Source organism: Vipera ursinii (assembly GCF_947247035.1).
Source record: "Vipera ursinii genome assembly, chromosome: 4".
Classification (NCBI taxonomy): Eukaryota; Metazoa; Chordata; class Lepidosauria; order Squamata; family Viperidae; genus Vipera; species Vipera ursinii.
Genome location: NC_139514.1, coordinates 25,283,533 through 25,299,142, shown reverse-complemented (window position 1 = coordinate 25,299,142; position 15,610 = coordinate 25,283,533). Strand labels below are relative to the sequence as shown.

General features: G+C 45.2%; 2 protein-coding genes across 4 annotated transcripts in view; one reads left to right on the top strand and one right to left on the bottom strand.

The window, feature by feature from the left end:
* NBEA (neurobeachin) overlaps positions 1-15,610 on the bottom strand; it is a 372,004-nt gene that overhangs the window by 137,448 nt on the left and 218,946 nt on the right. For all 3 annotated transcript variants that reach the window (XM_083361881.1, XM_083361879.1, XM_083361880.1), the window contains one exon: positions 4,189-4,325. In XM_083361881.1, coding sequence (XP_083218007.1) covers positions 4,189-4,325 — 137 coding nt within the window. The remainder of the gene's footprint in view (positions 1-4,188; positions 4,326-15,610) is intronic.
* On the top strand, positions 736-1,961 carry MAB21L1 (mab-21 like 1; the record flags this gene model as incomplete). The annotated part of the gene is made up of 1 exon (XM_083361329.1): positions 736-1,961. Exon 1 carries the CDS (start codon positions 882-884, stop codon positions 1,959-1,961), a length of 1,080 nt encoding a protein of 359 aa, XP_083217455.1. The 5' UTR covers positions 736-881.

The window sequence follows — 15,610 nt, the reverse complement described above, 5'->3', positions numbered from 1 at the left end:
TGGCGGGCTTGTGACACCTGCAGTCCCGTTTGTGCCAGAAAGCGGCTCTGACCGCGCCTTTCGAGTTCCTCGAAGTCTTTTCCTGGCGGCACCGCCTTTAAGCGCCCTCTCGATCATTCCCCATGGATAGGCAGCCTGGCTGGTCGTTCTGTGCCATCAACCCCCTACCTTTACTTTGTGTGTTTCTCTCTCTACCGCCAAGAGAGGGATTAATTAACCGGGCTGGAGCTGAAAGAGGCTGCCGTGACGAGCCCAGTGGCGATTGGCCGCCCGCCTGCCTGGCCCTGCCTTTATAATTTCCACACGAGTGCATCTGGGTTCTTATACAAACCAACAGCTAAGCTAGCTCCTTCTCATACATACACACACTGAGAGAGAGAGAGAGAGAGAGAGAGAGAAACACCGGCACTTCCTTTGCAATTTAGCCATCCTACACACATGGTTGCTACTCCGAGAGAAGCTCACATATGTATCAGAGGTGTAATTCAGACTATTGGAAGGCTTGCTAAATCTGTTCCAACTTTTTATAACTTTTTTTAACAGCAGATTTCCATGCGTTTTGCTGTTCACTCAAAGATCCTCTAACTAGACTCATTTGAGCACACCGAAGCAAGGGTGTGTGTTTGATAAGGATCGGAGATCTGTCCAGAACTAAACGGTCCATCTAGCAGCAGCAAGAAAAAGCATCTGAGCTGGAAAAGAGCAGAAACGCTGCTGCCGCCGCCGCCGCCGCCTAGCGCCTTCTTCATAACCTTCTGGTTACGTTTCCGAGCGTAAGAGAGTCCGATTCTTCTCTGAAGTTGGCTCCAGCCTTAACAGCCGCATTGGATCCCACAGCATACTGCGAGACTCCGGTCTACAATCCGGATCTCTGCCCCAACATGATCGCAGCCCAGGCCAAGCTGGTTTACCATCTCAATAAGTACTACAACGAGAAATGCCAAGCCAGGAAAGCGGCCATCGCGAAAACTATCCGAGAAGTCTGCAAAGTGGTCTCGGACGTGTTAAAGGAAGTGGAAGTGCAGGAGCCCCGCTTCATCAGCTCCTTGAACGAAATGGACAACCGCTACGAGGGGCTGGAAGTCATTTCGCCCACCGAGTTCGAAGTGGTCCTTTACCTGAACCAAATGGGCGTTTTCAATTTTGTGGACGACGGCTCGCTGCCCGGCTGCGCGGTGCTCAAGTTGAGCGACGGGCGCAAGAGGAGCATGTCCCTTTGGGTGGAGTTCATCACGGCCTCGGGCTACCTTTCGGCCCGCAAAATCCGCTCCCGGTTTCAGACGCTCGTGGCCCAAGCGGTGGACAAATGCAGCTACCGAGACGTTGTGAAAATGGTGGCGGACACCAGCGAGGTGAAGCTGCGGATCCGGGATAGATACGTGGTGCAGATCACGCCGGCGTTTAAATGCACCGGGATCTGGCCCAGAAGCGCTGCCCACTGGCCCTTGCCCCACATCCCCTGGCCGGGTCCGAACCGCGTGGCCGAGGTCAAAGCCGAAGGCTTCAACCTCCTGTCCAAGGAATGCCACTCGCTGGCGGGCAAGCAGAGCTCGGCCGAGAGCGATGCCTGGGTCTTGCAGTTCGCCGAGGCCGAGAACAGACTTCAAATGGGCGGTTGCCGAAAGAAATGCCTCTCGATCCTCAAAACGCTGCGGGATCGCCACTTGGAGCTACCCGGGCAGCCCCTGAACAACTACCACATGAAGACCTTGGTTTCCTACGAGTGCGAAAAGCACCCGCGGGAATCGGACTGGGATGAGTCTTGCCTGGGCGACCGCCTCAACGGGATTTTACTACAGCTCATCTCCTGCCTTCAGTGCAGGCGGTGCCCGCATTATTTCTTGCCTAACTTAGACCTCTTTCAAGGCAAACCTCACTCCGCCCTGGAAAACGCAGCCAAACAAACGTGGCGGTTGGCGAGGGAAATACTCACCAACCCCAAAAGTTTGGAAAAACTTTAGGAGGCCGAGGAGACGGAGCCGTCAACTATTCAGCCGTCTCCTTCTCTTTCGAGGATTCTGTGGGGGAAAACTCAGGTGCTGCCAGCCGACCACGCAAAACGCCCAGCCTGTAACAGAAGGAAGAGGCCGTCCCCGCAGGCGAAGCGCACCGCAAGGATTACGACTTGTCACCAACCCGGCGTCCACCTCCCGTTCGGAAAAACAAAACAAAGAGTGTTATTATCACCTGGGGAGAGGCAATAGCGGCTACACTTCAGCCTGCCTGCGAGCAGTGCTGAACAGAAAACAGACCAGGGGGATTATATTAACCAGGCCAGTATTTTTTTTTTTTTTTGCGCGAGGCCACCCGAACAAAGAAAAGCAAACAAGCCTTACGGCGGTTGTCTCCCCTCCGCTCACACCCCTGTACCTTCTAAAACATTGTAATGGAATATTGTGATCTCACATTGTCTTTGAAATTGTGGATGTTAGTGTTTTGTGATTTGGTGAAAAAAAGTTTAAATTGCCATTGTTGGATACTTCGGGACATTTTTGGCTCAAGAAGATACCGTTTCCGAAAGGTACATTTTATCATGGTACTTTACGTTTCTTGTCTTTTGAAGTGTCTAAACTTAAAAGTTTACATTTTTGTTTCAAATATATTGCCTGTTCTCTTTGTAACATTCCATAAATATACTTGAAATGTTATTTAAATATATTCAGAAGAAATTTTGACCTTATCTATATAATTGCGAATATTGGAATTATATATTGGAAAAATGCACTTGAGATACACTGGATAATTACTTTTTGTGATTTAAATTTCTGTTGTTGATTTTATTTAATTACAAATTAATAAATACAAGTAAAATAAATATGGTCAAAGCTTTTTTGCGTACTGGATTCAATATGGGATAATGCTGCATTTCTCAAGGCACGTAAGTTAAATCTCCTGTGGCATTTTGCATATGGGTTTTTTTTAAGGGATAACAGCCCCAAAACAGGTCTCAGACCCCATCAACATCTGTCACACAGGACGGTATGGTAATTAACCGGAGTAACATTTTTACAACCTCTAGGAGATAAATCTACCCATCAAAGATTTACTAGACTGCATTAACTCGGCTGCCTGTTTTTTTCAGAATCTGTAGCTCTGGAGACCTAGTTGGCCACAAAATTAGCACTTTGAAAAAAGGGAGGGAAATTGAGAAATTTATAGAGGCCAAAGATCGATCGAACAGCCCCAAGGTTATGGTTCATTTTTCCTTAAAGCCCATTACGCTGGCCATCAGCCAGTTGCCGCTGGGAAAGACAAGCGCCGGCTTCTCCGGACGCCCTTCGGGACGAAGCTGCCGGGACACATCCAGCAATGCTTTAGCGCTACCCTTGGAGGCAGTCAGGCCGGGGGACGGGCCTTTCTTCCCCAGGTAGACGGTGCTTAAACCCAAGGGCCAAAATCAGAGGTGAACCGCAGCTTATCCCGACTCCGCTTTCAATAACCCAAAGGTGAACGACAAATCCCCACAGAACTGCAGCCTACGACGCTACTATCACCGTCAGGCAGCTTTTCTTTTCTAAATCGGCGTTAATGAAGGTTTAGATAGCATTTTAGGGACATGACTTCCAGACACGCAATTACCCCCTTCCGCACTGTTCATGCCATGTAAGGGCGGCGGGGGTGGGGGGTGGGAGAGAGGTGGGACGAATACGGCTCCTGCTTTACGGCGTCATTGCTGCTGGTCGGCGTGAAGGCAGAACTTTCTCTGCTTCCGCTCTCGGAAAATTGAGCGTGATCCTGGCTCCGCTTTCAAACTAAGCACCATTCAATAATCCCTCCTCTCCCTTCTGGAGCGCCTCCCCCCTCCGAAAACCAGGTCCTCGAAACGCGGCGGTTTATTTCCTCTTAGTTCTAAGGAAGCGCCTGGTCTGCAGTTGTTATGTTCAAGGATGGGGTCTGCGGCGTGGGGGCCTCCCGTTACCTCCAGGGAAAACCAAACAGTTGGCTTAACAGCGAAAACTCTCCACATTCCCTCAAACACCCTAGGCTGGCAGGATTGCGGGGCGCGGGCGGAGGGGGACTGATAAAAGGAGAGGTCGGAGTAATAGCGGATTTTATATAATTAAAGCTGTAACGGATCCAGGAGGAGGGAAGGGAAAAGAGTAGGGACAGTCGACAGCCGTTCAGCCTTCTTCACGTGAGAGTTGTAATAAACCACCCGCCGCTCTCCCTTCCCGGCGCTTTACTCACTTTTGGGTCGATTTTCTTGAAGGCCGAATCATCCTCGTCCACCTCGAAGTAGATTTCGGTGGTGGTAATGGAGAGCGTCCCCTTGGCCACAACCACCGGGGCTATGAGCTGAGCCGGCGTGCTGAGGACCACGGGCCCTGCAAGACAAGAGCGGCGACGTCAGGATGCGGCAATTCGGAAGCAGATGTGCCCTGCTCCGTTTCTTTTGCCGAGAACGAAAGCAAAAAGCCTTTATACTCCGGGGACAAGGCGCCGGCAGGCTGGTTTCCTAAAGCGGGACCCTCCGCTGCACCAAAGGGTGACCGACACAGGGCCGGCGGGAGAAGAAACAAGACTGCCTGGGTCTTCTAATCCCAACTCAATGTGAGACCTCGAACTCCCCAAGACCGAGGGGATCTGGTTGGGAAGTGTTCTTTCATGGGAAAATAAATCATAACTGAAAATATTTTATCAATCATGTATATGTAGGAATCTTATCAAAACGAGCTAGCAGTAGTCCCATTGAAGATGACTACAGTGAAACCAGGGCTGCCTTTAATTGTGCTTTTTTCCCTATTTCCAAAATCAATTCACTGAAGCATCCTATCAGCAAGAAGATATTTTAATTCTTATTATTATCCCTGACTGTAACCGAAGCTTATTTTTAACACTACACAACCATCTGCAAGGCTTCTGATGCTGTTTTGTGTGGGTGTGCCCAAATTTTTGTAAAAAACGTAGCTACTACAAACATTGTGAAAAAATATCACAAATCGATTTTTCTCCCAAGATGCCAGAAATATTCTCTTAGTTGCCACCATTTAATCTTTAAACATGCTGTCTTGGGCTGGGACCTTAGCTGGGACTTACTTCTGAGTAAAAAAGGGAAAGCTTGGCATTAAAATCTGGTTGCTAGCAGAAATATTTTTAAAACAGAAAGCCACCGAAAAATAACTGAGCAATTTTAACAAAATTAATGTTATTTACTGAACATAAAAGACCATTTTGAAAGAAATATGTATCTATTTCATTAAGTCTCGTTTCCAAATAAATGTGAGCAAAATGCAATCAAGATTATCTTAGCAAAGGAATCCTGAAACTAACTAGTATTTCTAAAAAATGGTAAGAATAGGGAAATGCTTTACAGAATCATTCTCAGATGAGATAGCAATGATTATTGCTACCAATAAAATGTAAATATAGCGTGACAACAGGAGAGAATCAAAGCCCAAGGAGTTCCTTGTGTAAATTGTATTTTAACGTATTAAAAAAAATCTGAGGTAAGGGTCAGGGTCGAAATTAAGGCATAGTCCTAAAATGAAATGAATAAATAAATCCAGACATCCATTATAAGAAATCCAAAATATACTACCTTCTAAAAGCTAGAATAACTAAATATTGCCCAATTTAGAAAATGAAAGCACCCCTTTCCGCCGAAGCCAGTTTCCTTAGCCTGTGGAGGGGGGGGGGAATCAATTTTCCAATGTGTTCCCTTCAAATCTGAGTCTCTGTGCCTGTGGCCAGGTAAGCTGTCAGCCAACCCATCTCCTTTTTTTTTCTGGCTAAAGGTGGTGACCTGGGTTTGGAACTGCAACGGAGCGCGCCCTCTCCGCGCACCCACGAATTTCTGCAGGCCCACTTCTCACCACCCACTTAACTCGCGTGTACCCTCTAGCTGCTTGACGTGAGTGGCTCAGCCCTGATTTCCGTGCTAACTTCCCTCCTAGCAGCAGGCATCGCCTCTCTCCCCCTCCGCCCCCGCGGCCCTTTGCAGAGTCCAAAGCAACGCTCCGTTTGTCGCCTATGACAGCTTTCAGGCAAACCCACCAGGGGCTGGATAATATTGATACAAACTCTATTTTCTTTCATTTTCTTGTTTTTCTCTCGCCTAATAGGCCACCTTGGCCTCTCGACCCCAGTCAGCTGATCCGGATCACATGCGCTGGGCTCGGCTCGCTCTTCCCTCCGCGTCGCCTCCCGCTCTCCCTCTCCGCGCTCGGCGGAGCGCCGTCCTGGCGAGCCGCTGGCCAGGCTGCCGTAACGGCCGGGCTCCTGCTAAGGGCAGGGGATCGATCCGAAACGGCGCTTTAAAGGCTCATCAATCTTCATCTAGGTGGCTCAAGTAAATTATGCGCGATTCTCTCGTGCGATTACAAGTGGATTTGGGTCTGGATTCCCTGGACTCTTTCCTTTTGTGTTTAACGGCAAAGACAGCAGCGCCCTGCCTAGCCTGGCCTGGCCTGGCCTCCTCTCCCGCCGCGCCGGTTCCTTGTCCCGAGGCTCTTTAACCCTTCCTGGCCGGCTGCCTCTCCCGGAGCTCCGGCTTTTCAGGCCGTAGCGCTAAAATGAAAAGGGCGCTAAAGATGATGCAGTTCGGGAGCCGCCGGATAGTCCATCATTTTAAAGAAGGCGTTTTAGTGGGATTCTCTCATTCTCGGAAGAAAGATCGGGTACTTGACCCGATTACCTCCCAGTTCCCCGCTTGTTATATGAACCAAATAAAAATGAAAGCGGTTGGTAGTTGGTGGTCAGAAGGCCAAAGCCTATAACGCGAAATCTTCTCCGAAAGAAGCGTTAAGACTTTTGTGGGCGACGCGCCCGCACAACGGGGGGAGGGGGGGGGAAGAGGAGAAAGGGAACCGTGAAAGGATGGTCAGTCCTGAAGAGGACAGACTTTCTCAAACTGCCGCTGGAAATAATCAGGAAGAGGGGCCGTACGCAGGACTGGCAAGTAACGGCGACCCCTAAAAAGGATCCGAACCTTGTGGAACCCAGTGCAGGCCTGAACAAAACCGGCCACGGAATTACCAAACCCGGCGTTGGTGGAGCAGTGGGCTAATGCCTCCTTAAGTAACACCAGCTGCCTGCAATTAGTGCAGGTTCGCATCCCACCAGGCTCAAGGTTGACTCAGCCTTCCATCCTTCCCAGGTAGGTAAAATGAGGACCCAGATTGTTGGGGGCAATTAAGCTGACTTTGTAATAATGCCGCTTGGGGTGTGTGTGTGAAAGCCCTAACAAGCAGGCGTATACATAGAATGAAGGCTACTGCTAAGCTTGTAAGCCGCCCTGAGTCTTCGGAGAAGGGCGGGATATAAATGGAATTAAAATAAAATAAAAAAAAATTTAACCGCATGATGTTTTGCCATTAACATGTTTATCACACATACCAAGAAAACAGGGTTCCTGTTTCTGGGGGGGGGCACTCCTATCTACTAGGGCCAGAAGAAACACTGACTTCGCCTTTTCGCCCTTCCAGGCGAGCCCAACGGACGCGCTTCAGCCTCAAAGATAAAAGGTGCAAAGGGTCCAGCTCCGCCCTCTTCGACGGCTTCGAGCCTCGCCCTTGCGCTATTCAGAAGGGCTGCGAGGACCTTCTCTGCGGACGGGAGGTGGGGGGGGGGAGGAAGAAGCGACCCGGCCCTTTCAGGATCGAGTCTACCGCCAGAATGCCGCCTTTCCATAACCTGGTTACATTCTGTCTCGCTTGGAGTTCCGGTCGCTGAACATCTCTCCCCCCCCCCCACACGCTTCCAAACCCTAGAAAAGGCGCAACTGAAACGTGCGCTCTTAATGGTGTGTCATTTTCAACACTTTTCCTTTGGAAATCTCCCAATTACAACTCCCAATACCACGGCACATTTAAGGAGCGCTGAGTCTTTTTGTTACAGCCTTCAGGGAGCGGAGCAGCCACTGGGAGAATACCAAATTAATCCACTACAGCTATAGAGCAGGAGGATTATGATTTAATCCCCTTTGGGACAGGCTCTGGATTGTAAGGATCCGACATTAAACTGTTTACACTAGGCATAATCAAAATAGTGCAGCTTTTCCATATGGCCCCCGAGACAGGCGGCCAACCAGCCACCGCTCTGCTTCCGCCGCCTCCTCTTCCCCCCCCCCCACCTCCCTCCTCGGATCGTGCACCTGACACCCCAAAGAACAGCGCGGAAGAGACACTTCGACTCTCAGAAGCACCCCGAGATGCTGGAGTTGGGGGAAGAATGGGCGCGGTTCGTCAAAACGTGTACAAGCCGAACAAAACCATCTCGGGCGTCTTCCACTAGTCTCTTTCCACTGAAAGCCGGACCGTGCCAAATCTCGCTGTTTGGCTCAGGAGGCGACCAAGATGCTCCCACCTGCGCTCGCCTCCACTGGTCCAGAGGACACCCCCTTTGTTGTCCCTCGCCTGCCTGCTAACAAAAGGCGAAGGAGGCGGCCAGCAGACCCTGGGTCTGTAAGCAGGTTTCCCTCGTGGGCGTTGCCAGCCTCTCGCCGAAAGAAGAACACCGGGACGCGACAGACATAGCGGCGGCCTGCCCTTACAAGCCGCAATCAAATAAGGACGACAAGGCTCCGATGTGGATCATCGATCTAGCTGAGTTGCCACTGCGGAGCCGTGTACAGTGATACATTTCGGGGGGGGGGGGAAGCTGCAAGATTAGTACTCCGACTAATAGTGAAAAGGGCGCCGATAGGGAAAGGGGGGAAAAGGAGAGAAAAGATGGGTTTTGTTAGGATAGTTTAAAGGAGTGCTGGGTACCAAAAAGTCCGCCGATGCAAATTAGCTTTGAAGCAAGTAGGTAGGTTAATAATAAAATCCAAAAGCAGCTCTTCCACTGCTTCTGTCCTATCCAATTTCCGAGCAACAATTTTCCGTGGCTCTGTAGCCCAAGGCTTTCAAATGGGAGGACGCATCCTGCTGAATCTCTTGGGAATTACTTCTCAAGAAACGGCGGTAGCCTAGGAATTATCAGCAGATATGCAAAAAGAAACATCTGCAGGATGGCATTAGAAGTCTGATGGCTTGCTTTTTGAAACTAATTCCCTTCTTGGAACATCATTACACACTGTTAACTCTCTCCAGATTTTCTGCTTAAGAAACTGAAATCGTGGGTGGATTATACAGGACATTTTTTTTAAAAAAAAATCTAGTTCTGGGTGAACTGTACCACAGAATTTAGGGTACAATCACATGTCCTCCATCCAGAACATTTGGAATAGAGAATGTAAATTACACTTTGTTAAGTCACTATTGACTGAGTTTTTAACTACGTTTTTGTGGCTACTAAAAGAACATTTCACTAATTTTAGTGAAACCATCTGGAAGACAAACTAGTAAGGCAAACTGAAATATTTGGCCCTTTAGTATTTATGCAGTTAATTATACAAATCACTGACAACAGTTAATTCAGTAGATCAGGTTGGTAGCTTTTTAAGCTAACACTTTGTAATGTTTCATTCCAATACTTCAGCAGGTACTAACACCTGGCTGGTTTTCTCTTGACTCAGAATAATAATAAGAAGTTGGAAGGGACCTTGGAGGTCATCTAGTCCAACCCCCTGCTCAGGCAGGAAACCCTATACCATTTCAGGCAAATGGCTGTTCAGTCTCTTCATAAAAACTTCCAGTGTTGGAGCATTCACCACTTCTGGAGGCAGGTTGTTCCACTGATTAATTGTTCTAACTGTCAGGAAGTTTCTCCTTAGTTCCAGGTTGCTTCTGTCCTTGACTAGTTTTCATCCATTGCTTCTTGTCCTGCCTTCGGGCACTTTGGAGAATAGCCTGACTCCCTCTTCTTTGTGGCAGCCTCTGAGATATTGGAACACTGCTATCATGTCACCCCTAGTCCTTCTCTTCATTAAACTAGACATACCCAATTCCAGCAACCGGTCCCTATATGTTTTAGCCTCCAGTCCCCCAATCATCTTTGTTGCTCTTCTCTGTAACCTTTCTAGAGTCTCAACATCTTTTTTACATCGTGGTGACCAAAACTGGATGGAGTATTCCAGGTGTGGCCTTACTAAAGCATTGCAAAGTGGTATTAGTACTTCACTTGATCTTGATTCTATCCGTTAATGCAGCCTAGCACTGTGTTGGCTTTTTTTGGCAGCTGCAGCGCACTGCTGGCTCATATTGAAGTGATTGTCTACTAGGACTCCGAGATCCCTCTCACAGTTACTACTATTGAGCAAGGTATCCCCTATACTATACCTGTGCATTTGATTTTTCCTGCCTAAATGTAGAACCTTACTTTCTTCACCATTGAATTTCATTTTGTTAGATAGTGCCCAGTGTTCAAGTCCGTCCAGATCCTCCTGTATTTTAAGCCTATCTTCTGAAGTATTGGCTATTCCTGCCAGCTTGGTGTTGTCTGCAAATTTGATGAGTTCCCCATCTATCCCCTCATCCAAATCATTAATGAAGATGTTGATGAGCACTGGGCCCAGAACAGAGCCCTGGGGCACCCCACTACTTACTTCCCTCCATGTAGATGCAGTTCCATTGAGGACCACACGCTGAGTACGGCCTGTCAGCCAGCTACGAATCCATCTGGTGGTGATGCTATCTAACCCACATTTTTCTATCTTATCAAGTAGTAGGTTGTGATCTACTTTATCAAATGCCTTACTGAAGTCCAAGTAAATTATATCTACAGCATTCCTCTGGTCCACTAATTTTGTCACTTGGTCAAAGAATGCAATAAGATTTGTCTGGTATGATCTGTTTTTGACAAACCCACGTTGACTTTTAGTGATGACTTTGTTTGCATCAAGGTGTTCGCTGATTTGTTGTTTGATTATCTTTTCCAGAATCTTCCCAGGTATTGATGTCAGGCTGATAGGTCTGTAGTTTCCTGGATCTATTTTTTCCCTTTTTTGAAGATGGGAACTGCATCTGCTCTCTTCCAGTCCTCTGGTAGTTCCCCAGTGCTCCAGGATCTTTGAAAAATATAGTTCAGTGGTTCTGAGATCACGTCTGCCAGTTCCTTGAGAACGTTTGGGTGTAATCCATCTGGTCCTGGTGATTTGAACTCATCTAGGCTGGACAGGTGTTCACTTACCATTTTCTTGCCTATCTTAACTTGCGTTTCTATTCTGTTTTTTATGGCACTGGTTTTGGTAGGTTGGACTGTTTTTTCCCTTTGTGTAAAGACAGATGCAAAAAACGAGTTATATAGTTCTGCTTTCTCCCTGTTGCTTGTCACCTTCTTGCCACTTTAATGGACCAATCATTTCCTTAACTTTTTTCTTGTTTTTTATATGTTGAAAGCAGCTTTTTTTGTTATTTTTGACTTTGGTCACAAGCCTTAGTTCATTTTGAGCCTTAGCTTTCCTCACTTCATCTTTGCAGGCTCAGGCTATTTGCTGATATTCTGACTTAGTTATGTGCCCCTCTTTCCAATTCTTATACTTGTCCTTTTTATCTTTCAATTTATCAGAGTTCTTTATGCAGCCATGCTGGTTTCTTTTGAGAGCTATTATTTTTCTTCTTTGTTGGTATTGTGCTAGACTGGGCCTTTATTATCTCACTTTTCAAAATTTCCCAAGCTTCTTGAGTTGTTTTCCCCTTTAGGATTCTCATCCATGGAATTCTTCCCATGGTCTCTCTAAGTTTATTGAAATTAGCTCTTTTAAAGTCCAAGACTCTAGTTTGGCTGTGTTCTATTGCTTGTGCTTCCAGAATGTTGAATTCCAATATTGCATGATCACTTCCCTCCAAGGTTCCTGTGGCTTTGACATTTTCTATCATTTCATCTCTGTTTGTGAGAATTAAATCCAATATGGCTAATCCCCTAGTTCCCTTCTCTACTTTTTGGGAGAGAAAGTTGTCTGCTAGGTTTGTCAGGAATCTGTTTGATCTTCCACTTGGTGTAGAGTTTGTCTCCCAGTTGATATCAGGGTAATTAAAGTCCCCCATTACTATTTTGATGTGCTTCTTACATACCTTAGTTAGCTGACTATCAAAAAGTTCATCTATTTCCTCTGCTTGGTTGGGCGGCCTATAGTATACACCTATGGCAATGTCATTTCCCCCCCTTTTATATTGACCCAGATGCATTCAAGTTTACAATTTTCATCATTGTTGTGCTCTATTTCTGTAGAGAAAGTTATTTCTTATATATAGAGCAACTCCACCTCCTCTTTTCTTTAGTCTGTTTCTTTTAAATAGTTTAAATCCCTCTAGCTGTGTGTTCCATTTGTGGGTTTCATCCCACCATGTTTCCATAATGGCAACAATATCATATCCGCCCTCATTTACCTGAATTTCTAGTTCACCCTGCTTAATGTTCATACTTACTGTTCATACTCTGTGCAATGGTGTATTGACATTTGAGTCCTTTATGACTGACCCTGTGTTTACTTGCTACATAACTTGTGTGGTGCCTGACTTCCCCTATTTTCTTAGATTGCCGGGGACAGTGATATTCTGTATCAATTAACTCACTGTCCCCATTGTTTAGTTTAAATGTTCCTCCAGAAAAGCTGTGCCTTAATTGCCAAGTAACTCAGTCCCTTTCTTGGATGGATGCAGACCACTCTTTTATACATTTTTTCATTGGACCAGCTACAGACATCGTGACTAATATAACCAAAGCCTTCTCCTTTACACCACTCCTTTAGCCACATATTAAATTCTGCTATACACTGGCCTTTTCCATTTTGCTCCTTATACACTGGTAAAACCTCTGAAAAAGTAAGCCTACAGCCTATTCTGCTAAGTTCCTGCCCCAAGCTGTGGAAATCATTCTGCACAGAGAGTACATCTTTTTGGGACAGATCGTTAGTGCCAAGATGTACAATAGCCTCCACATCACAGTCCTTGCTGGAATTCTTGATTACTTTGGAAATAGGCTTCTTGTCCCTACTGGCAGTAGCACCTGGAAGACACCTGACCTCTTTCGAAACCTTTGTGTCCTTTCCTAAATTTACATCCCTTATAATTGAATCACCAACCAGAAGGTGGCTTCCTTTTTTGGATGCCTTTCTGTTCTTGCATGACTGGTGTGTAATACCAGATTCACACTTCTCCCTGTCAAAAACAAGTTTTTCATCTTGGACCACGATCCCCTGCTTATTTGAGTTATTATCACAGATACCTTTACCTGTCTCCTTAATGTCCCTATTAAGGTCAGAAAGGGCACTGTACCTGTTGTGCAGGGACACAGCGAAAGCTTTGTGTTTATGGTTCACAGATCTCACCCTGCCAGATCCCACAGTTGTCCACACTGCCCTTCTCCTGCAGGATCTTTGTGGTAGAGGGGGCTGATAGCACGGAGGCTCAATAGGGTAGAAGGGCTGAACTGGACACCTAATTTCTGCTTGAAGAGCACAGATTACAGAACCTAGATAAATAATCTGTCCTTGTAGACTAGTGATTTGTTTACAGATAGGACAGTATCCAAGTTTGAAAAAGGTACTGTGAAAGACAGCTGCAAAACAAGTATTGCACTGAACTAAGCCAGACATTCTTAGATACAAGGAATCTCAGATGCACTTGCCCTGAATGTTCCGCTGCTGTTTTTGATTTCTAGTTATATAATTTGCGCGCCGTTAGGTGCGCGGGCTGCTACTTTTTTGGGTGCAGCCTTTCCAAAACTTACAGAATGTAGCACTTCCTAGCAGCTCTGAGCAGTTGAAATTCTGCTGAAAAGCGATGGAGATCCAATCAGGGCCCCAAATGAAGTTCAAGAAGCTAAGCAGGACCTGACAAATACTTGGACAGGACACCATCAGATAATCTAAGGCAGGGGTAGGCAACCTCAGCTCTTTTATGACTCATGGACTTCAACTCCCAGAATTCCTGAGTCAGTTATGCTGACTCAGGAATTCTGGGAGTTGAAGTCCATGAGTCATAAAAGGGCTGAGGTTGCCTACCCCTGATCTAAGGGCTGAAGACTAAACTGGTTAGTTGAAAAAAATCCCTGGAGAAGACAGTGATAAGTTCCTCTCATGCTTTACATGGAAAACATCTTCAAAATCAACATCAAGATGTTATCTTTAACAGTCCAACTATAACATACTGTATAATCCAAAAAGAAATACGTAATAAGCTGATTCCTTTTTATATAAAAATAAATATTTAAATTTAAATTAAGACTATAGTGCCTAATTTAATACCACAAAAGTAATAGGTGATATTGAATACTACCTGTTTAGAGATATAAAGATTTAAACAGCACCTTAATATATATAATTAGCTCCTTATGAAGGGACTTAGTTCTCTCCTAATCACAATCATTTAAAATGGAAGGCAGGTCTATGCATAATTGCATGTTTGACATTCCTAATAACATATTTAGCATAGTTAGTGAAATTACATAAAAGCTTGATGCTTATGTAATTTATACCTACAAAACAAATATTTTATTTTTGTGGTCAAAGGTGCAGAAGGTTAGTAGATGCTTCTTAAAACATCTCAGTACATTATTATGATTATTTTTATATGCATTAGAGGCTTTCTTGGCCTATCACAATTCTTTCCATTTTTTATAACAAATTTTAAACACCTTATTTGGAAATGCTAACTTTGTCAATATCCATAAACTGTAACTAATTTTTTGCTCCACGTGTTAGAGCTACACATAAAATAATTAAATTAAAATAATTAAAGTAATGAAGTTCTTCCTTTTATCTTTATTGCACTGTGCAATGATACTACAGTGCTTGTATCTGAGAATCATTTAAAAAGTAGTAGTAGTAGTAAACTGCAATAGGGTGAAATCTCCATATTTTCTTATTTTTCATTTTCCTTTTTGTTATCTTTTCTGCACAAGAAATCTCAGATAAAAACAGCCATATCACAGAGTTCTCTCTCTCACACATGCACATACACAATCCTCAACTACACAGTAGAATGTTGTCAGCATAGATGGGTTGTCCTATTTAGAACAAAGAGACAGCTACTGATGTAATAGACATAAAAAGAGATCTATTTTGTTTCCCAGACTTGGGGCGTTAGTTAGGCAACAAACATCAGGGTGAGAAGATACACCTTTCACACAAAAGCTGGAGCCACTTGTAGTAATTCTATACAATTGCAGAAATTTATGAGAAAAAGATGGAATGAGCAAGAGAATACTTAAGTAGGTGCAGGCTTTACTAGTGGGCAAATAGTTTAAATACAGTAGAGAACTTCTATATATGTACATTTGCACATACACATTGGTGCTTTGAGGTTCACCAATGTCAGAGAATAAAAATTTTCTGTATCTTGTTTTTTAAAAAAAAATGGTGGTCACTTGAAAGTCAGAATTTGGAACTGGATCACATTACCTGAGATGATTTTCTTGGCTGCCCAAAACACTTTAAAGGTAGCTAAACTCTCTGACAAGCTGTTATTAAGACTCTGTTGCTCATTTTCCTTTCAGGCCTGCATATGATATATATACTGCAATTTTGCAGGTTGACTTGGATGTGTCTGTTGCTTAGAATCTGATCTGCAGTTCAGATTCTAATGCCAATATATATGTTGCTGAGCAAATACCAACAAGCAAGGGATATTTGTGTTTCTGAAGGGCTCATTGAGGAAGACAAGGGAATGGGAAGTTGAAGAGGAACTAGTTCTTGAACGCTTATAGAATACTATAACCTTAAATGTAAAACCTATGAATGATTACATATTGAGGCTGACTACCATTGCTTCTGAAAGCCAGTAGACAA